Source organism: Hypomesus nipponensis, chromosome 9 (genome assembly GCF_054491055.1).
Source record: "Hypomesus nipponensis isolate SF chromosome 9, ASM5449105v1, whole genome shotgun sequence".
Lineage (NCBI taxonomy): Eukaryota > Metazoa > Chordata > Actinopteri > Osmeriformes > Osmeridae > Hypomesus > Hypomesus nipponensis.
Window position 1 is genome coordinate 25,506,183 of NC_140369.1, and position 23,126 is coordinate 25,529,308.

Here is a 23,126-nt window from a genome sequence, read left to right on the forward strand (position 1 = left end):
ACCTGCCTGATCACAAATGTTGAGGTCAGGTGGCCGGGGTCTGTCCACGACTCCCGGATATTCCGAGACTCCACACTATGCCACAGCTTTGAGCAAGGTATAGCAAATCTCATGTCATTAGAAATTGATTATTTTATGTAGAGGTGATCTAACATTGTTCATATCATATACTAGGTAACTACAATGGGCTCCTAATTGGAGACAGGGCTTACGCCTGCAGGCCCTGGTTCATGACCCCCTATCCAGAGCCAGCCCCAGGCCCTGAAGTGCGGTTCAACGGTGCTCTCGCTAGAACGAGGGCACGGATAGAGATGACCTTTGTCCTGCTAAAGGGCAGATGTAATTGTCTGCGGGGGCTGAGGGTGGAACCGGACAGGGCCTGTCCAATCACAGTGGCATGTGCTGTGCTCCACAATGTGGCCACACTCAGGAGGGAGAGGGTCCCAGTGATTGTGGCCCATCCTGAGGACGATGTGGAACCGATCCACCTAAATGAGCGGTCTGGAGTGGCTGCAAGGAACATAATGGCCCAGCATCATTTCAGATAGCTGTCCAGATGACTCTGGGTAATGTTGGACTCATTTCATGTTCTTCATGTTTGCATGTTTCATTTATACGGTTAGCCACCCTCTTTGCTTTTACCCATTAATAGTCCATCCTCAGCCATCATCGAGTCCATCCCAACTCATTCCGGTTTGCACCTCCACTGCCAAGGACCAAGGCAGACTGCAGCAGATCATTTGGTCCCACCCTGACCTGTTCCACTCCAGGACCAGCAGGAGAGCAAGCAGGATCATTGCTGACCTTTCCCATCCTGGCCACCACCTCTTCCCATCCAGCAAAAGTGTCCGGTCGATTAAAACCAATGGACTCACAAACAAGAGTCAGGTGGTTGAATAGAGAAACATGCCGAAGAATAATGTAACAATAAAGCCTTTATTTTTTTCCCCTTTATTGGTTATCCTGTAAATGAAGGTGCAGAAGAAATATGATTTTCCAAAGCTCACAAATACTTAGCCAAAGCTTTGCTTTACAGGGTTAGACTTACATTCAGCTGCCGTCTAAGCAATTTAACCTCTAAATCCAACTTGATTGAGCTCAAGTGGAGGTTACGTATTTTGGCACGCAAGTATTGCTTGTAAAGCGTGCGCACATCTTCAGTGTCAGTCTGGAAAAAAGACAAACCATTCATAGCTTGTTCAGTGTGGTGGTCAGATGCTAACTAAATTCAGACCTCACAATGTGAGGGTATTTAATGAGAACTCACACTCCCATCCCCAGTTCCCAAACAGTGAGAGGGGCCAGGCTCCTCCAGATCAGCCCGTGGTCCAGCAGGATTTGCCTTAAAGAATGCATTGATGTAGTGAGTGCCAGGAGTGAGTGGCAGGAGTGAGTGGGATAGGAGTATTAGTTGACACAACTTGCATTTACCAAATCGCTGGAGAACGCAGAAAGTGTGTCCTCATCGTTTAGACTGACCTCCTGTTAGTGAATTAGGAATTATTAGGAACTGTGGGAAAGTGCCTTCGGTTCTAAAAGACACACACCATGAACATGTTTAGAATCATTACACAATGATGCAGCAATATCAACTTACATCAGTGGGCTCCTCTCCCCCGACCAACACATTGGGAGGTGGCTGCAGGAGTGTGATCGAACCTCCGGCCACTGCAAAATGTGACTATGGTTAACCAAATGACTAATTATGAAGGAAACTCATAGAATGAAGTGCACCTACCTCAGACATACAGATTCTCTCCTGCTACCACCTCTCCAGAGGAGCTGCCCCCAGCTATGCCCTGCATGATGGGCCTACCCCTGTTATTAGCCAGGGCCAGCTCCTCAGCAGGGGTTAGCTCAGGACCTCGGGGTCCTCCCCCCGTCTTAACCATATCCGCCTTTTTCTTGTTGGCTAAAATATGAAGGATATGACACTGACAAGCTGTTCAGTATATTACCATGGCACATATTGTAATGACTCACCAGCCTGAATGATGTTTTTATGTTTTATTTTTACTTGCTCCCAAGTCCTCTTAGTGGCGGGGTTGCAACTACATGGGGTTTGAAAGCACTCATAATTATATGACGAACGGGCCCCTGGTCTTGATGTTTTCCTTCTCCAATACACCAGGGGCCCGTTCGTCGTAGGGGTTGGAGCTAAGTTAATCAATTGTCCCTTTAGCCCGTTAACATTAGCGAGCTAACTGAGAACTTCAAATATCGGTTCGTCGACGGCTGATCCCGTTAATTTCAATCAGGCTAAACTTATCAGGGCAAGTGCACGAGCACGTCCTACTTCAAAAGGCAGGAAAGGTCGATCACCAAAACCGTGATTTTGTAACGGTATGATGGCAGGAAAGACCGGACTTAAAGAGAGAGCGGTGATATTCTCGCAATCAGAACAGCATTTAATAATAAGTCTCTATGAAGACTTCAAAGACATAAACATGGCTAAGTCAAACACCGCCACCGCTGCCAGAGCAAGACAGGCAGCTTGGCAAAAAATTGCAGATAAACTAAATGCGTAAGTTTTGGGAAAATGTATAGGCTCATCTTAAGTGCCTCATTACCCCGATCAATCAGATCACATTTCTTTAAATGTGACTGCTGGCAGTAGGTTTAATGGAAATTAATCATCGAATGAGATCTTGCTAGCGAAAATAATTGTCTCAACTCTTACAGAATAAGTTGGCCTAGATAAAACAAAGGCCAAAGATGATCTAATTGTTACGAATTTATAGACACTTATGAGGATGTATGTACTGAAAGCGCTTATTTAACATGTACTATATATGTGCATATGCATGTATGTGTAGATGACCATATAGAAGTAGGAGTTTGAATATGCATGTGCAAATCTGTGTATGGGCAGATCACAGTATGTACGTAGTATTATTCATAATCAGAAATTCAATCAATTGATGCAGTGAAAAGAAATTGTTGAGTCCACTTTAATCATTTTCAAAAATAATGATATGGTGTACTGTATGGTATGGTATGGTGTAATATGGTGAACACTGTCATATAATTATGAGTGCTTTCAAACCCCATGTAGTTGCAACCCCGCCACTAAGAGGACTTGGGAGCAAGTAAAAATAAAACATAAAAACATCATTCAGGCTGGTGAGTCATTACAATATGTGCCATGGTAATATACTGAACAGCTTGTCAGTGTCATATCCTTCATATTTTAGCCAACAAGAAAAAGGCGGATATGGTTAAGACGGGGGGAGGACCCCGAGGTCCTGAGCTAACCCCTGCTGAGGAGCTGGCCCTGGCTAATAACAGGGGTAGGCCCATCATGCAGGGCATAGCTGGGGGCAGCTCCTCTGGAGAGGTGGTAGCAGGAGAGAATCTGTATGTCTGAGGTAGGTGCACTTCATTCTATGAGTTTCCTTCATAATTAGTCATTTGGTTAACCATAGTCACATTTTGCAGTGGCCGGAGGTTCGATCACACTCCTGCAGCCACCTCCCAATGTGTTGGTCGGGGGAGAGGAGCCCACTGATGTAAGTTGATATTGCTGCATCATTGTGTAATGATTCTAAACATGTTCATGGTGTGTGTCTTTTAGAACCGAAGGCACTTTCCCACAGTTCCTAATAATTCCTAATTCACTAACAGGAGGTCAGTCTAAACGATGAGGACACACTTTCTGCGTTCTCCAGCGATTTGGTAAATGCAAGTTGTGTCAACTAATACTCCTATCCCACTCACTCCTGCCACTCACTCCTGGCACTCACTACATCAATGCATTCTTTAAGGCAAATCCTGCTGGACCACGGGCTGATCTGGAGGAGCCTGGCCCCTCTCACTGTTTGGGAACTGGGGATGGGAGTGTGAGTTCTCATTAAATACCCTCACATTGTGAGGTCTGAATTTAGTTAGCATCTGACCACCACACTGAACAAGCTATGAATGGTTTGTCTTTTTTCCAGACTGACACTGAAGATGTGCGCACGCTTTACAAGCAATACTTGCGTGCCAAAATACGTAACCTCCACTTGAGCTCAATCAAGTTGGATTTAGAGGTTAAATTGCTTAGACGGCAGCTGAATGTAAGTCTAACCCTGTAAAGCAAAGCTTTGGCTAAGTATTTGTGAGCTTTGGAAAATCATATTTCTTCTGCACCTTCATTTACAGGATAACCAATAAAGGGGAAAAAAATAAAGGCTTTATTGTTACATTATTCTTCGGCATGTTTCTCTATTCAACCACCTGACTCTTGTTTGTGAGTCCATTGGTTTTAATCGACCGGACACTTTTGCTGGATGGGAAGAGGTGGTGGCCAGGATGGGAAAGGTCAGCAATGATCCTGCTTGCTCTCCTGCTGGTCCTGGAGTGGAACAGGTCAGGGTGGGACCAAATGATCTGCTGCAGTCTGCCTTGGTCCTTGGCAGTGGAGGTGCAAACCAGACTGAGTTGGGATGGACTCGATGATGGCTGAGGATGGACTATTAATGGGTAAAAGCAAAGAGGGTGGCTAACCGTATAAATGAAACATGCAAACATGAAGAACATGAAATGAGTCCAACATTACCCAGAGTCATCTGGACAGCTATCTGAAATGATGCTGGGCCATTATGTTCCTTGCAGCCACTCCAGACCGCTCATTTAGGTGGATCGGTTCCACATCGTCCTCAGGATGGGCCACGATCACTGGGACCCTCTCCCTCCTGAGTGTGGCCACATTGTGGAGCACAGCACATGCCACTGTGATAGCACAGGCCCTGTCCGGTTCCACCCTCAGCCCCCGCAGACAATTAAATCTGCCCTTTAGCAGGACAAAGGTCATCTCTATCCGTGCCCTCGTTCTAGCGAGAGCACCGTTGAACCGCACTTCAGGGCCTGGGGCTGGCTCTGGATAGGGGGTCATGAACCAGGGCCTGCAGGCGTAAGCCCTGTCTCCAATTAGGAGCCCATTGTAGTTACCTAGTATATGATATGAACAATGTTAGATCACCTCTACATAAAATAATCAATCCATAGTGATAAACTCCGTAATGAACAGTGATAGGAAGGCATTTTCATGAAATGGTAAAATATGTATTTACTCAATTACCTGCAATTGCATAAAATCCCTCTTTGATGTCATTGACTGGGACATGGCCTGGGAATATGATGAATTGATTCATCAACCGGTTAAGCGCCAAGTACACTTTTCTTACAGCAACGCATGCTGCGGCTTTGCAAATATTTTCTGCATCGCCTACACTGTATAAAAATGTACCTGACGCAAAAAACCTCAAGGCTATGCACAGAGTCTGAAGCACAGTTCAAGCTCTGCTGCGGCGTGTGACATTTGCAATGTACGGCCCGAGAAGGTCTTGCAAATAAATGAGTCCTTGTCGGCTGAATCGATATCGCTCGATCAGGAACTCATCTGTTTGACATAAAGGATCTTGGCGATCGCGAATAACTCTATCGGTATGAAAGGCTAATCGAACTAGAATAGGTCCTTCGTCAACTGGGTCTCTCAAAAATGGAGATGCCATGTTTTTTTCCGGGGGTGTGGCAAGCTTATCCAGCTACACTTATGTTAGCCTGCTCTCGAGCAGATTAGTGCTAATTGATATGTTACTATGGTGATTTATCTAAACTTGCTTCCACGAACCAAAAATAGGGGCGTGTTTTATTTTAGCCTGAAAATTAGCTCACTAAACTGCTTAGCGAGCTACGACGAATAACCCCCTGATTCAAATGAATGGGTCGTTATCTAGTTAGGCAGAAGCCGGTTAACGACCATTGATTTGAATCAGGTGTGTCGGAACAGGGAAACATCTAAAACGTGCAGGACACGGGGTCCCTTAGGACCAGGGTTGAAGACCTCTGCTGTAAAATATCATAATATGCACTTTTATTATATTTTATTGAACTATTGTCACATTCTCCACTAGAGGGCAGTGTTCATTGTTCGATTTCTGAGCAAATTCAAGCAGTTTGTTTCTAGACACACTGACACATAGTAGCTCTCTCTTTCTCTCTCTGTCTATGTCTCTCTCTCTGTCTATTCTCTCTCTTTCTCTGTCTATGTCTCTCTCTCTCTCCATTTTCTCTCTCTCTCTGTCTCTCTTTCTATGTCTCTCTGTCTATTCTCTCTCTCTTTCTCTGTGTGTCTCTCTGTGTGTCTCTCTCTGTCTATTCAATTCAATTCAATTGGCTTTACTGGCATTAAAAAACAGATGTTCATATTGCCAAAGCAACGGTGGAACCACAGAATACAGAAACAATATTCCTAACATTAATATGGACGTTGGTATACTACTAATGCAGATGTATCTGCAGAATACAGATAATACAATATCAACCAAACACGGCAAATTCAGTTGAAAGATTAAAGGAAAATAACATAACCTTAAGATTGGTTATTATATATAGCCTACATATATATACACATACACGTCAGTCACACACACGGTATATGTTGTGTGTGTGCTTCGTTTGTGTGCATTGTGTGTCTAGGCTACCCATACTGGGCAGCAAGGTCCTTCTCCTAGGAGGATTTTTGACCTTTGAGAGGTCACTAAGACCTTTGAAATCTGAGATTACAGAGTGGAATTTGTTACAATAACCATTTCTGCAAAATTGCACTATTGTACTGTACTCCACTTAGGTTAGAATAGGTTATAGGGTTGAAACAGGTTTTATGTGTATTTAGGGTTAATATAGTGTACTATTTATTGTTATCTGTAATTTAGGAAGTTTTAGTATTAGGGTTAGTATAGTGGAAGAGGAAGTGCATCTCTGTCTCAACCAAATATTCTGTTTTCTTTTGGTTGCCATTATTTTTTGTGTCGTCCTGTTTCAATTGCCAATCGGTGGTCACCGAGCCTGTATTTGGTTTGGATCTGTCTCTGCTTTATATCTCTGACAGTGGAGAGATATTCTGCCCGTTTAATCTCTCTCTAAGGCTAGACAACATTCTAATCTACTTTGGCTTTTAGTTTCTTCTTTCCAATGTTCCATGTAGGTTACTTTACATTGTGTTATAATTTGGTGTTTCTCTCTAGCTGTCCCACTCTTACCTTTGGCAGGGTATTCTATCTGCTCTGTGGTGTGAGAGCAGTGCTGAACTTAGGTGCTAGCTGGTAGGTTTCCATGGTGACCAATTGTTTACTCCAAAAAGTTAGCTTAGCAATTTACCCTGTTTCTTCTTATAAACACTGTCAAAACTAAACTAAGTATAGTTGACAGGATACTAGGGTGACCAGACGTCCGGATTTCGGCCGGACAGTCTGGTTTTCCAACCTTTTGTCTGGACCGCTGTTGCGTGTCCGTCTTTTCGCCCTTTTGTCCTCCTTTTTGACCCTTTGTACCACTCGCGTAAGTTTTCCAATGCCAAAAAGAAAGATCTCCTTCTAACCTACGTGGAGTTCAGAACTCCGCTTTGCCATAAGAGCAGCAAAGATCAATATCATACCTTCTGTAAGTTCTGTCGCATTGACATTGACGTGAGTAGTAGGGGGAAGGGGCTTTAAGCATGCCTGCGATACGCAACTGCACAAGGATAATGCTAGGTCTGCCGCCCCCCCCCCTCCCCCCCCCGCCACCCCCGCCACCCCCCCAGATACAGGTTTTTTAAATTCCCTAATAGTCAAAGCTACCAACAATAATCCTCACAATCTTCTTCTGATCTTCATAATAATTTCCCTTGGAATGTAGGTAACGGCCAGTAAAGTGGCAGTTGACAGTTGGGAGCTAGCAGTTTATAGCAGTTGATAGCTAGCTAGTTTGTTTGATAAAAAAAAATTGTGTTTTTTTCTTCTTTGCGAGTTGATAGTTGATAGATGTTGTTACCTCATCTTTAAATGAAATTATTGAATAGTTGTTTTATGGTGATGTCCCACTTCTAGGTCCATATTCGAGAGATATTCAGGAGCACATTTTTATGCAGCTAGTTGTCCGGAACTCACTCTCTATTCTATTCTCTATCTCTCTTTCTCTGTCTGTCTCTCTCAGTCTTTCTCTCTCTCTGTGTCAACGTCTCTCTCTTTCTCTCTCTCTCTGTGTATGTGTCTCTCTCTCTCTGTATATTTCTCTCTTTCTGTCTATGTCTCTCAAACAGTGTTGTGTCTAGGTTACACCCTGTGAACAGTAGGGTGTGCTCTCACACACACAAACACACACACACCAGACATGCTGGGTTTTGGTTTTAACTAATGACACGGATACAAACTGTCATGCATGACATCACTCTGTGAACATTAACCAAGAAAGGTTAATTCAGGTTCAGATACCCCCCCCCACCTCCCTCTCTCCTTCTGTCTTTTCAACTCTGGCTCAATTCGAATGGGTCCGTGGTCCCTGCCCCTCTACCATTACTCTCTGTCTCTCTCTGTCTCCCTCTGTCTTTCTCTGTCTCCCTCTCTGTCTGTCTCTCTCTGTCTCCTTCTCTGTCTCTCTCTGTTTTCCTCTCTGTCTGTCTCTCTCTGTCTCTCTCTGCCTACCTGTCTCTCTCTGTCTACCTGTCTCTCTCTGTCTCACTCTCTGTCTCTCTCTATCTCCCTCTCTGTCTCCCTCTCTGTCTGTCTCTCTCTGTCTCTTTCTGTCTACCTGTCTCTCTCTGTCTACCTGTCTCTCTCTGTCTCCCTCTCTGTCTCTCTCTGTCTCTCTCTGTCTCCCTCTCTGTCTGTCTCTCAGTTCAGTTCAGAATGCTTTATTGGCATGACAGTTCGGGTTGAGCAGTATTGCCAAAGCAGTCCATATTGAAAGGACATTTTACAGTAATATATGTATCATAGCATTTACATTATAACAATAATAATATGGTAGTATACTATAACAGTAGCATAGTAAGAGTAACAGTAACACATAAATGCTTGTTAATATACAGACAGGTTTTAACAGTTGTACAGGGTTGGTTCACTGTCCCTCAGGTTGTGGCATTGAGAGACATATCTAGCGGCAAGGCTTGCAGTCGGCCCTTCGCCCAGAGATATCTTTAATTTCTCGTTTAAATTAAGCTCTGTGTAGTTTTCAATTAATTCCTTACATTTTTCCAGATATTGATCTCTTATACTTCTATATTCTCTCTGTCTCCTTCTCTGTCTCTCTCTGTCTCTCTCTGTCTCACTCTCTGTCTCTCTCTGTCTCCCTCTCTGTCTCCCTCTCTGTCTGACTCTCTCTGTCTCTCTCTGCCTACCTGTCTCTCTCTGTCTACCTGTCTCTCTCTGTCTCTCTCTGTCTCACTCTCTGTCTCTCTCTATCTCCCTCTCTGTCTCCCTCTCTGTCTGTCTCTCTCTGTCTCTTTCTGTCTACCTGTCTCTCTCTGTCTCCCTCTCTGTCTGTCTTTCTCTGTCTCTCTCTGCCTACCTGTCTCTCTCTGTCTACCTGTCTCTCTCTGTCTCTCTCTGTCTCACTCTCTGTCTCTCTCTATCTCCCTCTCTGTCTCCCTCTCTGTCTGTCTCTCTCTGTCTCTTTCTGTCTACGTGTCTCTCTCTGTCTCCCTCTCTGTCTGTCTCTCTCTGTCTCCCTCTCTGTCTCTCTCTGTCTCCCTCTCTGTCTGTCTCTCTCTGTCTACCTGTCTCTCTCTCTCTCTGTCTCTCTCTGTCTCTCTCTCGCTCCTTCTTATTCCTTTCCCATCAGTCCCCCAGGCCTCCTCAGCTGTGTCCTGCAGCTCTGCTCCTCTGGTTGCGGGGGTTTCCTTGGTCAGTCATTCCCCAGCAGGGCTGACCCTCAGCAGGGGAGGAGCAGGGGAGGAGGGAAGGGGGAAGGGTAAATAACGTCTGGCCAGGCCTCCCTCCCCTAGTCTGTTGTCAGGAGGGACATAACTCCACATGCAGCAGATTCCTCTGCTCTCCTGTCTTTCAGTTATTCACTGACCGCTACGTACCACACACACACACACATACATACACAAACACACACATACACACACAAACAGACACACATACAGAAACAGGTCACATGGCTGTGTATGGTTGTCTGCTGTAGACAAATCTAATATTGAATGACTCTCTCTCTTTCTTCCTCTATCTGTCTTTCTCTCTCTCTCTCTCTCTCTCTCTCTCTCTCTCTCTCTCTCTCTCTCTCTCTCTCTCTTTCTATGTCTCTCTCTCTTTCTTCCTCTATCTGTCTTTCTCTCTCTCTCTCTCTCTCTCTCTCTCTCTCTCTCTCTCTCTCTCTCTCTCTCTCTCTCTCTCTCTTTCTCTGTCTCTCTCTCTCCCTCTCTCTCTCTCTCTCTCTCTCTCTCTCTCTCTCTCTCTCTCTCTCTCTCTCTCTCTCTCTCTCTCTCTCTCTCTCTCTCTCTCTCTATCTCTCTCTCTCTCTCTGTCTGTCTCTCTCTCAATTCAATTCAGCTTTATTAGCATGACAGTCATTACGACCGTATTGCCAAAGCAAGATGCACAACAACAGACAACCATACATTAACAACACAATTCAAAAACAACATAAGGAACTACAGTTTGTATTGTCCGGAACATGTGGTGACAACAGTGTCAAGAACAGAAAACAACAAATCAAGACAAAAACAACCTAAGTAAATAGCTACATTGATATGGACAACCCATATTACAAATATAATTTCAAGGCTGGTCACACTGTATTCAGGTATTCCCTGATTTCATGGCACTCTTTAGAAATTGTCCAGATAGGGGGGCTGTGTGTCCCTCCCCTAAGAGTACTTTTAGCTTTTCATCATCAGACAGTGTGGTGAACGATGGTACAAGGGATTCAAATTTAACAAAGAAATGCTGTCTGGTATTTTTGTACCGTTGGCAGTGTAGTAGAAAGTGCATCTCTGTCTCTACCTCACCTGTCGTACAGTGGCTACACACTCTGGACTCTTCCGGTAACCAGGTTTTCTTATGTCTGCCTTTCTCAATGGCCAGACTGTGGTCACTGATCCTGTATTTGGTCAAGATCTGTCTCTCTTTTACATTTTTTACAGTATAAAGATATTTAGCCAATTCATAGTTTCTGTTTAGGGCCCGATAGCAACTTAGTTTGTTTTGTGTTTTGGTTTGGTTGTTCCAATGTTCCAGATAGGCCTTTTTGGTTTGTTGAACAATTTGGTTTACTCTAATTTTTGATTGTGGAGCAGTGCTGATCTGAGATGGGGCAATGTTAGGTGTTGGTTGGTTAGTTAGTCTCATGACCAGCTGACTGAAAGGACTCTTTTGGGGGTTCAGTTCTTGGGTTTGCAGTGCTTCAAATTGCAGTGTATCTTGGGGACTTAATTTGAGATGTATCCAGAATTTTAGTGATCTTTTTTTGATGTTTATAATTAATGGATATCGGCCTAATTCTGCTCTGCATGCATTTGTGGGTGTTTTTCTTTGTATGTTCAATATGATTCTACAGAATTCAGCATGCAGGGCCTCTATTGGATGCTTGTCCCATCTAGTGTAGTCATGCTGACTGAGTGGACCCCATACCTCACTTCCATATAGCGCTATTGGTGCTATTATGCTATCAAATATTTTTGTCCAGATTCTGATTGGTATGTCTATTTTATGGATTTTTTTTCTAATTGCAAAAAAGGCTCTAGAGGCCTTCTCCTTCAGCGCAGTCACTGCCAGTCCAAAGTTTCCAGAGGCACTCTCTCTGTCTCTCTCTCTCTCTCTCCCTCCCTCTCTCTCTCTCTCTCTCTCTCTCTCTCTCTCTCTCTCTCTCTCTCTCTCTCTCTCTCTCTCTCTCTCTCTCTCTCTCTCTCTCTCTCTCTCTCTCTCTCTCTCTCTCTCTCTCTCTCTCTCTCTCTCTCTCTCTCTCTCTCTCTCTCTCTCTCTCTCTCTCTCTCTCTCTCTCTCTCTCTCTCTCTCTCTCTCTCTGTCTGGAGTGGACAACACTACCCATTCAAGCAGCAGTACCAGGTGGATGAGGGGCCACCTGGTACTGCTGTATATATAAGATAAGATCATATACATCTTGGATAGAAAATGATGAGATAAGTAATGGAATGTTGATACCAGTTTACCCCCAGGGCGGAAGCAGGCTCCTTGACACAAACAAGTCAGGGGACATTCTTGTACCACTTCTGTCTTTTTTTATCCAGCGTCATGGAAACAACTGCATGAGTAGGTCTGCTTGTGTAGAACACTAACATCTTTACGTGTACTTCAGACCACCACGTATACACCTACCAAATGGTTTGTTAGGTCAATAAAGAGTGCGTATTGACTTAGTAACATCAAGTTGTGATGGGTAACTTTATGCACTCTTTTTTGACCTCTGTACCCCTCTCAAACACACACACAAATACACATGGTGTAGGAGTATTTTTTTAGTGATATCTAGCGTAAGAGAACCCATTATCATCTGGCTAGCTCCGTCAGGTCATCAGGAATTTGATGAAAATGTAGATCTAAGACGTGAAAAATGTCGGCCGTCCAACCACTTTCAAAAGAGAAATGTCAAGTGTGACGCGACGCAAAACAAATACTGCACATATGGTTTGAGAGCGTGTTGGCATATTTAAATAACAAAGTAAGAGTCTGTAATTTGGTATATATGCAGTATGAGGTGCATACATATTGGTGAGTTACATCCTTTTGTTATTGCAGCAAATCTTCTTAGCCGGTAATGGGTCCCCTCCCTTTACATTGAAATAAATCATTTGTTCATTGTTTAAAAGGTATTCCAGCTAAATACTATTGAATTTAGAGCTGAAATAATTAAAGTTGCTAATATTTTAGCAGACAAAACAGCCTTTCACAGAAACACAATGCCTTTTAACAACTGCAGTGTGTCTCTTTACCTTTAGAGGGCGAAACTTCTAACAACATTCACAGTCTTTCATGCGAGACTGCTGCAAAGCAACCCTACCCCTTGACCAACCTCTTCAACACAATAGAGGCGTTAAGCCCATTGCAAAGTGCTATATCGCCTCCTTAATTACAGACGTCCAAGGACCCATAGAGAATATAGTTAAAGGGTTTGGTTCTGTTTCTCAGTTTCGGGTCAGCGTGAGGAGCCAGGTGCAGTTTCGACATGTCTGCACACACACAGCACTTTCACTTGAACTCAAATGAAGTGTTACCTCAAAGCACATAATATACCATGACCAGTCTTATTCAATGGCAAGATTAGATTTGAGGTTAAAGCAATATCTTTATGAAGTATTTCTTGGGAAAACCATCGCCTACTTTATTTGTTAAGTAATACCACGTTTTTTGGTCTTGCATGATAAACTAGACCCGCACGACCAGCTCAGTGGATACCCCGCTGGGGCAGTGAACACACCCTGGCACAACAATCTGGTTTGTTTAGACCCACACCCCTTTTCACTGGAAAATCTGCCACCAAACAGTTATCAGACCACATCATTGTCATCCGTATGACTGAGCAAAGGGCTTGCTCTGATGGTGGCACGGCATCACCATGGAGTCAGGGTGCTGAGTAGGGGCCAGCTGGAGTTAAACCCCAGATAAGGAGAGCAGAGAGGGCTGTGAGAGCTGCAGGACCAGGGTCAACAGTAAACACTGGAAGGCACACAAATGACTTCATCCCTCACGGACAGAGGGGGGGGTTGTGTGTGTTTCTGTTAGTGGGGGTATGTGTGTTTGTTTATGTGAGTGTGTATGTGTGTGTGCATGTCTGTTTGTATGGGTGTGTCTGGCTGTGTGTGTGTTTTGGGGGGGGGGGGCGAGGGGGTGTTTGGGTGAAGTGTGTCTGGCTCTGTGTGTGCGTGTCTAGTTGTGTATGTATGTGTGTGTGTCTGGTTGAGTGTGTGTGTTTCTGGTTGTGCATGTGTTTGGCTGTGTGTGTCTGGTTGTGTATGTCTGGTTGTGTATGTGTGGGTGTCTGATTGTGTGTGTGTCTGATTGTGGGTGTGTCTGGTTGTGTGTGTGTTTGTGGGGTGGGGGGGAGGTTAGAACTGTTCTGACTTATTTCCAGGCTAGAAAGCTTCATTAATGATTACTTCATTACATCTCAATTGGCAACTCAAAATAGGTCAACTGTACTCGGATGAGTATTGACTAAATGTGTGACTAAAGTTCGATTTCTGCCTCCCATCCTGGCAAAAATATGTTTGTTAACACGTACAACTCTTATTCCTCCCCTTTCAACAGCCCTCCCTTGCTTCTACCCATCCCTACTGACAGTTGTCTGTTTCCTCTCTGTCACCAGCCGTCCACACAACCTTCGTCATGGAGACATGAGGCGGGCATTGCGGAATGGTGTGTGTGTGTGTGCGCGTGTGTGTGTGTGTGTGTAAAGGGGAGTGATAACAATTGGCAAGCATATTGCTTTTCTCAAGAAAAATGATAAAAGCCTGAGGGGGTGAAGGGAGGGAGGGAGAGGGAGGCGTGGCCTATGCCTCATCGCTCGTGTGGAATTCCCCTGTCCCACACACACCTGGGCCCTCCCATCGCCCCGCCCACAGCCCTCTTTTAGAGGTATAAAGCTCCCACAGGTGCGCAACAGGTGCATCTATGCAGAGAGACAGATTAAAGCGAGAGAAGGAATAGAGAGAGACAGTGTGAGGACAGAGAGAGACAGTGTGAGGACAGAGAGAGACAGTGTGAGGACAGAGAGAGACAGTGTGAGGACAGAGAGAGACAGTGTGAGGACAGAGAGAGACAGTGTGAGGACAGAAAGAGACAGTGTGAGGACAGAGAGAGACAGTGTGAGGACACTACAAGGACGTGGATCAGGGACTCACACACACTGAGAGGACTTTACCACTGAACAAGTCTACATCCCTGAATCAGGTAGGTGTGAATGCTGCCCAGGGGAAACTGGCAACGGAGATGTCAAAGGAGATCATTCATAATCATATTGACTGTGATTATTTTTTCTGCTGACAAAATGTGGAAATGTATCATGAAATGACTCAACCATGCAACATTGCACAATGTGAATTAAGCACAGCAATTCAATTGACCTGATCCCCTGGGGCCGTAAACGTTGATCTGCTAATTGGGCCAATTACCAGACTCTAATGTAAAAATGTAACGTTTGTGCTGGTGTCGTCATCCTCAGAGAGTCGGTCATGGCGTCTTCCTGTGATCTGAGCAGCGTCCTGACCCACGCCAACCTGACCATGTACCCGAGTGGCAGCCCAGACCTGCTGCAGCAGCCGGGCCTGGCCCTGCCCCCCCTCCCGCCCTGCATGGAGCCCACGCTGATGCCACACAGCCCGTACAGCGGCCTCATGAGTGAGTAGCACAGCCGTCTGCGCTGCTCACATAGCAGGGACTCGCATGGTTCATCACTAGTCTTCCATGTTCCTGTTGTCTTCAACTCAAGCTTTTGGAACATACAGGCTGTCATACCTGCAGAAGCTATATCGGGTTCGGTGTCTCTGTGCAGAGAGAGGCTAATTTTTCAGTTTTACTTCGTTTTTCGAAATTACATTCAGACTTTTACTTGTTGCTCTTGTGGCAGACAAGAATTCAGATGTCTTTAAACACGTTTGGTGGGTTTTCTTCAACTGACGGTTTTAGCAGTGTCTGTGTTTTTCAACAATCCACTTCCTGTTGGCAGAAATTCAAGGCAAAACCTAATCAGGGAATATATTACCTTCCCTGTAACACAGCCACAGTGAATCTGCCTCTGACCTCATGAGAGACTGTTAGCTAAATCATTAACCCAGAAAATGTGTAACCAGTCTGGGACACATAATAAAAGAATGTTGTCTCACTTAATCCCTCGAAACGCATATCCTTAGTATTTACCCTTGTCAATCCACCATGTAACCAGACAGAAAGGTTTCAGCTCACCAGTTTAAGTAGACAAGTTGCTGATTGAGAGAGGAGTTGGGTTTGTCTGCAGCCAGGCAACACCAAACGACCGTGAACAAGCCACAGTCACAGCCTCTGTCAGTGTGCATGTATGTAGGCACGCATGCAACACTTCAGTGAGGAGATTTTGACTTTGGAGTTTTTTTATTGTTTCTACAACGCATAAATAGTCACGTTGATTTTAAAAACAGATACCCCCGCATATACAAATCAAGGTCAACGTAAATATGCACACACTCCCCCCCCCCCCCCCACACACACACACACACAGGATACACACCTCTCACCTTCTCTCCACCTGCCTCCCTCAGGTCCCTGGTACGAGGTCCACGCCCACAGCTGGACCAAGCAACACGTGCTGGAGTGGATCAGCTTCAACGTGGAGGCCTGCAAGCTGGACAGCAGCACCATAAGCATGTCCTGCTGCAACATGGACGGCCAGGCTCTCTGTCAGCTGACCCACGGCCAGCTGATCAACACCTTCGGCGCCCTGCTGGGGTCGGTGCTCTTCCACAGCCTCCAGGAGCACAAGTCCAAATATGGCAAGTACCCACCTTCTCATTCAGTCCTGTTCATTTTGTTACAGAGCCGGTCTAACTGTTTAAACTGTGTCTCCTGTTACAGAGCTGGTCTAACTGTTTAAACTGTGTCTCCTGTTACAGAGCTGGTCTAACTGTTTAAACTGTGTCTCCTGTTACAGAGCTGGTCTAACTGTTTAAACTGTGTCTCCTGTTACAGAGCTGGTCTAACTGTTTAAACTGTCTCCTGTTACAGAGCACTTCACAGTCACAGGCACAGAGATGAGCGAGACATGCCAACTCCTGGACATCTTCCTGGACAACTTCCCTGAATTCCCATTCCTCAACTCCGTGACCATAGGCGAAGGTACACACACGCACACACAGATACACACACACACACACATATGGTGCCAACAACAACGAGACAGTCACTGTGTGGCGCGTAGATACAAAACAAACTGTAGACATGAATGCTGATGTTTTGGGGCGTTTTACAGCCAGAGAAGAGTCCCCCTGGACTGGCCTGGACACCAGCGACACCATGGCACCTCGTAGCGATGATGGCTACGACTCTGAAGGACTGTCCAGCAGCTCCTCATCAGGTCAGCCCTCTAGCTCCTCCCTCCCTGTCTTTCGCTCCTCGATGCGTATGTCGATATGTCGAACCAAACAGGCGGACGTTTTTGAACATGTTTCTGCTCTCTGTTCTTGCTGCCAGGTGGGATATTCAGCAGCCTCCATCCCAGCTCTCCTGAATCCAGGAGCAGCGATTCTGACCCAGAGTTCTGCTATCCAGCCTTTGCAAGTGAGTATTCACATCTGGTTTAGATTGGACTTTGTGTATAGAAATATGATATTACTACACTGAAATAATAGTAAATACATTAAGAAATAGGCTCTTGGCTTGGAGGACCTGAACTCAAATGACTTTGAGGACCGAAATTCAAACCGTTGTTCTAAAGTCTCGTCCTGCTTTGTTACCAGAGCACATCAAGACAGAGAAGTGTGAGGTGAAGAAGAGGGGCAGGGGCAGGCCTCCCAAACTCACCAGGGACCACTTCTTCGACACCACCTCCAAAAAGACCAAGCATGGTAAGGGATTTAGCTCCTCAGAAAACACACGTTTTTCAGTTTCATGGTTGATGTGTACGCCTAAACCAAATCCTCCAATCCTCCAATCCTCAATATGTAAACACAATAGTGGTGTCCTTTTGGTGAAAAAGCTTCCCCTCACACCCCATGGTAAACTGTGAACAATCGAGTTCTGTAATAGTACACATGAACACAGTCTATCAGTTATATACTTTGCATCAATTTTGCATCTGGCCAAAACACACAGGTGTTTTTAGCAGCCCACAGTCTAATATCCACACACACACACACACACACACACACACACACACACACACACACACACACACACCCTCCCAGCATGCACACACACACCCTCTCACCTCTTCATACCCGGTCATGTGATTGTCCACCTGGTGTTGGTGTCCCACACACCTGAGCTGACGGAGCTGTCGTCTGCCCTCCTCAGCTCCCCGGGGGACCCATCTGTGGGAGTTCATCCGGGACATCCTGATCCACCCCGAGCAGAACCAGGGGCTCATGAAGTGGGAGGACCGCCGCGACGGCGTCTTCAAGTTCATCAAGTCGGAGGCCGTGGCCCAGATGTGGGGCCAGAAGAAGAAGAACAGCAGCATGACCTACGAGAAGCTGAGCCGGGCCATGAGGTGAGCACAGGTTCCCTGCCTCCGACCACACATCAGCCGCTAGGGTCACGCCGGTCTGGCCTTAGAACTCCTCTTCAGGGTCAAAGCAGAACCTTCCACGGCTAGGTCTAGCAACATGAGCAACATACCTAAACGAAGCTCAGATTGTCTATAGAACTGTGGTTTCCTAATCCTGTCTTCTCCTACATAGGTACTACTACAAGAGAGAGATCCTGGAGCGGGTGGATGGAAGGCGTCTGGTCTACAAGTTTGGAAAGAACTCCAGTGGGTGGAAGCTGGAGGAAACTCGACTGGGCATGTGAGATGTGACCGGTGGGTAGAAGCCATTTGTATAGAATGGTAGGCCGTCAATGAAACATACGCGGTTTTTAAAGTCCTGCAGTCATTAGGATACAAAAAACAACTCATTGAATGCCCTTTTCTACCTGCATCAATCAAACATAATCTAACTTCTCTCTTTTGGAGGAGGTGTTGCAGAAAATGTAAGCCACTGTTTTTGGCTCAAGTAGGTTTTATGAACCATTATTGTTGTTGTATAGTGTTTTGTCGTGTCTTTTTTTTTTACTGCAGTCACGTTGCGACTGGTATCTTCTTTTATTGTTTTCTTTGTTGCAATGGCCTGGGAGTTTGAGTTGCTACGGTGAGGAAGCTTTCCCAGACCCTGTATTGGGAAGAGTTGGCTTGTCTATATCTGTACTCTGGGGTTTTATCCATAAAGGATTGCATTTCTTGATGTACTTTACATTGTATGAGAGGAACTCTCCTAATCTGTAACTTTAGCAGCCCCCTGGGTATGTGGGCATTCTTGATGTGTACACATACAATGATAGCACTGGGCACATATTCATTTCCATTGTAAAAAGAGTACAATATTCTGTTCATACTTATGGTCAAAATAACTCTTAACAGTCAGAACTTTTCAAAACATTGTTTTGTCTTGAGTTTACCTTGTAAAGGAGCCATAACGAGTTCAACCATATACATACCCTCTGTTTTTATGTTTTATTTGTTATGAAGTAGAATTAAGTTAATTTGTGAAATAGAGCGAGGGGAGGGACAGCAGACTACATATATGAAGGTAAAAGTAAACATCCAGTTATTTGTGACATGAACTCAAGATTAGCATGTATGCTTTCAGTGAGTTATATTTTCACTGCAGTTTTAAAGTGAAGTTTTCGCATTTTATTTTAAGATATTCATGCTCAAATACTTGGGATAGTTTACAGCCCGACGTAGGAAGCGTAAATACAAGTTGTATGAATGACAAATCACCGGGCCCTGATCCCATTGCTCTATTCAGCTGATCTGTACCACGTTAGATCACTTAATATTATGTGTATGAGAATTAAATCTCAGACTATCCTGTGTAATACCTTTACTTTAGTGTATGGCATATTGTTTTGTATGTTTATCAGTATAACCTTTTCATGAAAATAAATACATTTAATAAATATTACTTTAGAATTTCTGTTAATTCACATGTCTATGTCTGAAGATATAAACAGTAGATACCAGACTTTGGTATGTCTGTCCCACATACAAAATGGTACAATAAGTTGGTATTCATCGATGGCTACTTACTGAAATCAAACAGACGAAAGTCAACCTCACAAGGGCTTTTACACGTAGATGTAGTCTTACTTAGAACATATTTTGCTAGCTTTTCAAGAATCCCCAAAGCGGATTTACCGTAAAAATGAGCTCATTTTGTTTGTTAGCCAAGGTTCCTAATAAATAAAAAATCTGAAATAAGAAAACATTTGCTTTGAAAAGGCCCTGGAACTCTTACCGGTCACAAAGCCAGGAATGAGGACCAATTTGTTTGTGAAAGGAAAGTTGTACCTTGCACACTTCACATTATGCTTTCACTTGTTCAGCAAGTTTGACTGATGACTAAGCCGACAGTTTTCCCAATGTGAGGCCGTGCACTCGCGCTTATCAAAGTTTTACTGTTGACGGTTTGACGTCTGTTTACTGTGTCACGTAAGATGTTTTACAACACTGTAACACCTCACCTTTTGCAAACAATTTCATAAAAATACAATACAGACATACGGCTTGCAACAATAGAATGAATACATTGTACATCTAAAAATCTGGTGTAGTTTGGGTATCGTGACAATAGACTGTGTCCTCAAGTGTAGGTAAGAGAGATTCATTTTAGTGAACAAGTGGAAAGTTCCTTTAGAAATTGTTTACTGAGTGAATGAACTCAGGGCAGTTAATCCCTTACTCTGGATTGATTTAATGGATTGTAACGCAAAATATAAAATCCATATGTAAGATTGTGTGCCATGTTAGTCTGTGGATGATAAACTAGGAATAATACTTGTGTGTTTATTGTCCCTGCCTGAAGGCTTTACGAATGACTGAAGAACTCTCACTGCCTTTCTCTTTCATCTCCGTCTACTGTTGTGCACTTCTGCGCCACTGCATGTGTGTGTGTGTGTGACGAGTGTGTCCCTTTGAGCAGGACGGGAGGTGTGTGTGTGAGTGACAGGTGGACGAGGGCCTCAAACAGAGCGTAGGTGCTGTGTGGACGTGGACACGATCAGACACAAGCTGTCGAGTGCGACACAAAGGTTGTGTAGGTGTCGCAGTGGCTGTTCTGCCGAAACTCTTTAGTGCTCTGTGTTGTCGTTGTGAAACTCCAGTGAAACCATGACAAGAGAGAGACAGAACAGTAGAGCTTGATGTGTGTGTGTGTGTGTGTGATGAGTGTGTGTGCGTTCCATACACTCTTTACAGCCAAGCCACGCATGTCACAGGGATGTCAATATAAGGACCAGACATCCAAGTGGTGACCCTTCTCTCCCAGTAAAGCTTCCTTTGTCAGGCGGCAGCGTTGAAGGAGCTGTGGCATCTCAACAGGACGTGATGCACCTGTGTGGCTCTCGACTCACACCTGTCATTGGACACCGGTGAGCAGGGAAATCAGGTTTCTGCTTGGGCTACAGGTAGAGCCACAATCTAACTGTCGGGACTTTTTTCCTTTATCGGAAGGTTTTATCTCACACCCCCTCCCTCCCGCTCTGCCTGTCAAACCACGTCAGGCAGGAAACAAGCCAAGACAGTCACAGCCAAGCCATGCCTCTCGCTGGCATGAAACATGCACATACTTGAACTCACCGCCGGGATTAACACACACACAAACACACACACATTGTTTATTACAGTTAGACACCCACACACCCTCATGTGAAATGCATACCTCAGAGTGAATGCCTGAGGGAGACATACCACAGGGGAAATACAGGGTTTCTCTCCAAGCAATGTCACTCGTCCCTGTCCCCATATGAACACAGATACCTCCAGCCCTGTCAAGAGAACAGAGCCCATACCCGGGACATTTCTCAAGTCCGACTCACGGCCACATTGACCGAGACGTACATTACAGCGAAGTGAAGAGCTTTCTTGTTTTCAGCAGCACTCCATCTTCAATGAGCTCTTGGTTTGGTGAAGGTTGTCGACACAAACCTGTGATGGGCCGGCTGTGCAGTGGGCTTCCCCGTCTCAGTCACACTGCCAGCTCCCCTCTTGGTGTCAACATTAGGCTAGCGAGGGAGCATCAGGGTCTAAGACTGGGATATCCTCATTGTTAAAAACATACTGCACCCTATAGACTGATGAAGGCCGCTGGCAGCTGAGCCAGGTGGACTACGCTGAGGCAGGTGACGTGTTATCACCGTTTCACTCAGTCGCTTACACTCTAACACTGGATCTTTACGTAAATATGAAAACCAAAACCAAAATCTCATGAACCTCATCTTACACCAATCCAGCACAAGTATGAACACATGCCTGCTTCATGCAGTTCCACCCGATTTGCAAAATACCACACACAATGCTTAACATTTGGTACAATCTTCATTGGTAAAATCCTGTGCTTACATGGAAAACGCCGCCACAATGCTTTTCCTAAGAATCACACCAACGACTCCTGAAAAGGGAAATCACCTGTTTCTGTTCAGCCAGCAACCCCCTCTTGACTGCTTGATCAAGGATGGCCCTGGGAAGACGAGGTCCTGACGTTGACCCCCCTGATTAAGACTTGGATCCCCCCAAAAGAGGTAAAAACGTTAGGTCGGGGGGTCGATACATTTATAGAGAAGAAGCTGACCCCCCGATTGTCATTGTATAATTTGCACTCTGGTCCTGGGGTCTGGGAAGACAGGGTCCTGGGGCCTGGGAAGACAGGGGTCTGGGGTCTGGGAAGACAGGGTCCTGGGGCCTGGGAAGACAGGGTCCTGGGGCCTGGGAAGACAGGATCCTGGGGCCTGGGAAGACAGGGTCCTGGGGTCTGGGAAGACAGGGTCCTGGGGTCTGGGAAGACAGGGTCCTGGGGCCTGGGAAGACAGGGCCCTGGGGTCTGGGAAGACAGGGTCCTGGGGCCACACAGAATCAACCGGCAGGATGCAGCCTCGTGTTCTCTTTCTATACAGTATACACAGCATGTCTCTTTTCTGTTTTCTATTGTCTGCTCTTTATGACAAACACTTATCAATCGATTTGTGTTTGCTGAGATGTTTACAGTGTTGCATTTGCAGAGTAGTGAACAGTATATGTGCAACACTGGACATGCAAAAGGCCCACTGATAAGCACAATATCAACAATGATGTGGGTGTCATTTGATGACACAATCTCATCTGGAAAAGACGAGATTTAAGGACATTAGCCTTGCTTTTCAGGAGAACCATACATCGCCAGTGTGTACGCAATTGAGAAAAACTGTGTTGTTCACCCTGCTTGGTGAGATTGCAGGTGAGGTATGCTAATTGTCCCAGGTAAAAACAGACTGAGTTCCTGGAACAAAAGAAAACTTTTGGAACTACACACTTCTGATGGTTGATTTTCTGCTGTACTTTCTCTGTGCACTACAGTACACGTGTGTCACTTTGGATAAACAAGCCTGCTGAATTTTAAAATGTTAATGTGAGGCTTAATCAGAACCTTAATCTGAACCTTTGACACATATTGATTGTTTAATTTAAGATGATTGTTCCGTTCAGGAATCATAGTAGTTATAGAGTTGATTAGTGTTATCTCTTCTCCCTGTGACAGTATCAACAAAGACAAGACAAAAACACAACTCCATAATACGTCTCCAGTCTAGTTTCATCCTAGGAGTTAGTAATCAGCAGCGTGTTCATACAAACCATTGTTGCGGATGCACACTCACATT

The 23,126-nt window shown here is 45.0% G+C and overlaps 1 protein-coding gene and 3 long non-coding RNA genes across 4 annotated transcripts; 2 read left to right on the forward strand and 2 right to left on the reverse strand.

Moving 5' to 3' along the window:
* Nucleotides 1–944: 944 nt before the first annotated feature.
* LOC146273979 (uncharacterized) lies at nt 945–1,683 on the reverse strand. Its single transcript, XR_014766542.1, has 5 exons — nt 1,598–1,683; nt 1,432–1,482; nt 1,268–1,342; nt 1,049–1,168; nt 945–963 (listed from the first exon to the last, which is right to left on the reverse strand). It is a non-coding gene; the product is annotated as an uncharacterized LOC146273979 (long non-coding RNA).
* Nucleotides 1,684–3,423: 1,740 nt separating this feature from the next.
* Nucleotides 3,424–4,162, forward strand: LOC146273980 (uncharacterized). Its single transcript, XR_014766543.1, has 5 exons — nt 3,424–3,509; nt 3,625–3,675; nt 3,765–3,839; nt 3,939–4,058; nt 4,144–4,162. It is a non-coding gene; the product is annotated as an uncharacterized LOC146273980 (long non-coding RNA).
* LOC146273981 (uncharacterized) lies at nt 4,160–5,528 on the reverse strand. The gene is made up of 3 exons (XR_014766541.1): nt 5,063–5,528; nt 4,541–4,932; nt 4,160–4,443 (listed from the first exon to the last, which is right to left on the reverse strand). It is a non-coding gene; the product is annotated as an uncharacterized LOC146273981 (long non-coding RNA).
* An 8,862-nt stretch (nt 5,529–14,390) lies between these two features.
* On the forward strand, nt 14,391–18,870 carry elf3 (E74-like factor 3 (ets domain transcription factor, epithelial-specific)). The gene is made up of 9 exons (XM_084704482.1): nt 14,391–14,654; nt 14,926–15,101; nt 15,998–16,228; nt 16,461–16,571; nt 16,705–16,809; nt 16,926–17,012; nt 17,192–17,299; nt 17,748–17,943; nt 18,134–18,870. Exons 2-9 carry the CDS (start codon nt 14,936–14,938, stop codon nt 18,243–18,245), a joined length of 1,116 nt encoding a protein of 371 aa, XP_084560608.1. The 5' UTR covers nt 14,391–14,654; nt 14,926–14,935; the 3' UTR covers nt 18,246–18,870.
* The last annotated feature ends 4,256 nt before the right edge of the window (nt 18,871–23,126 follow it).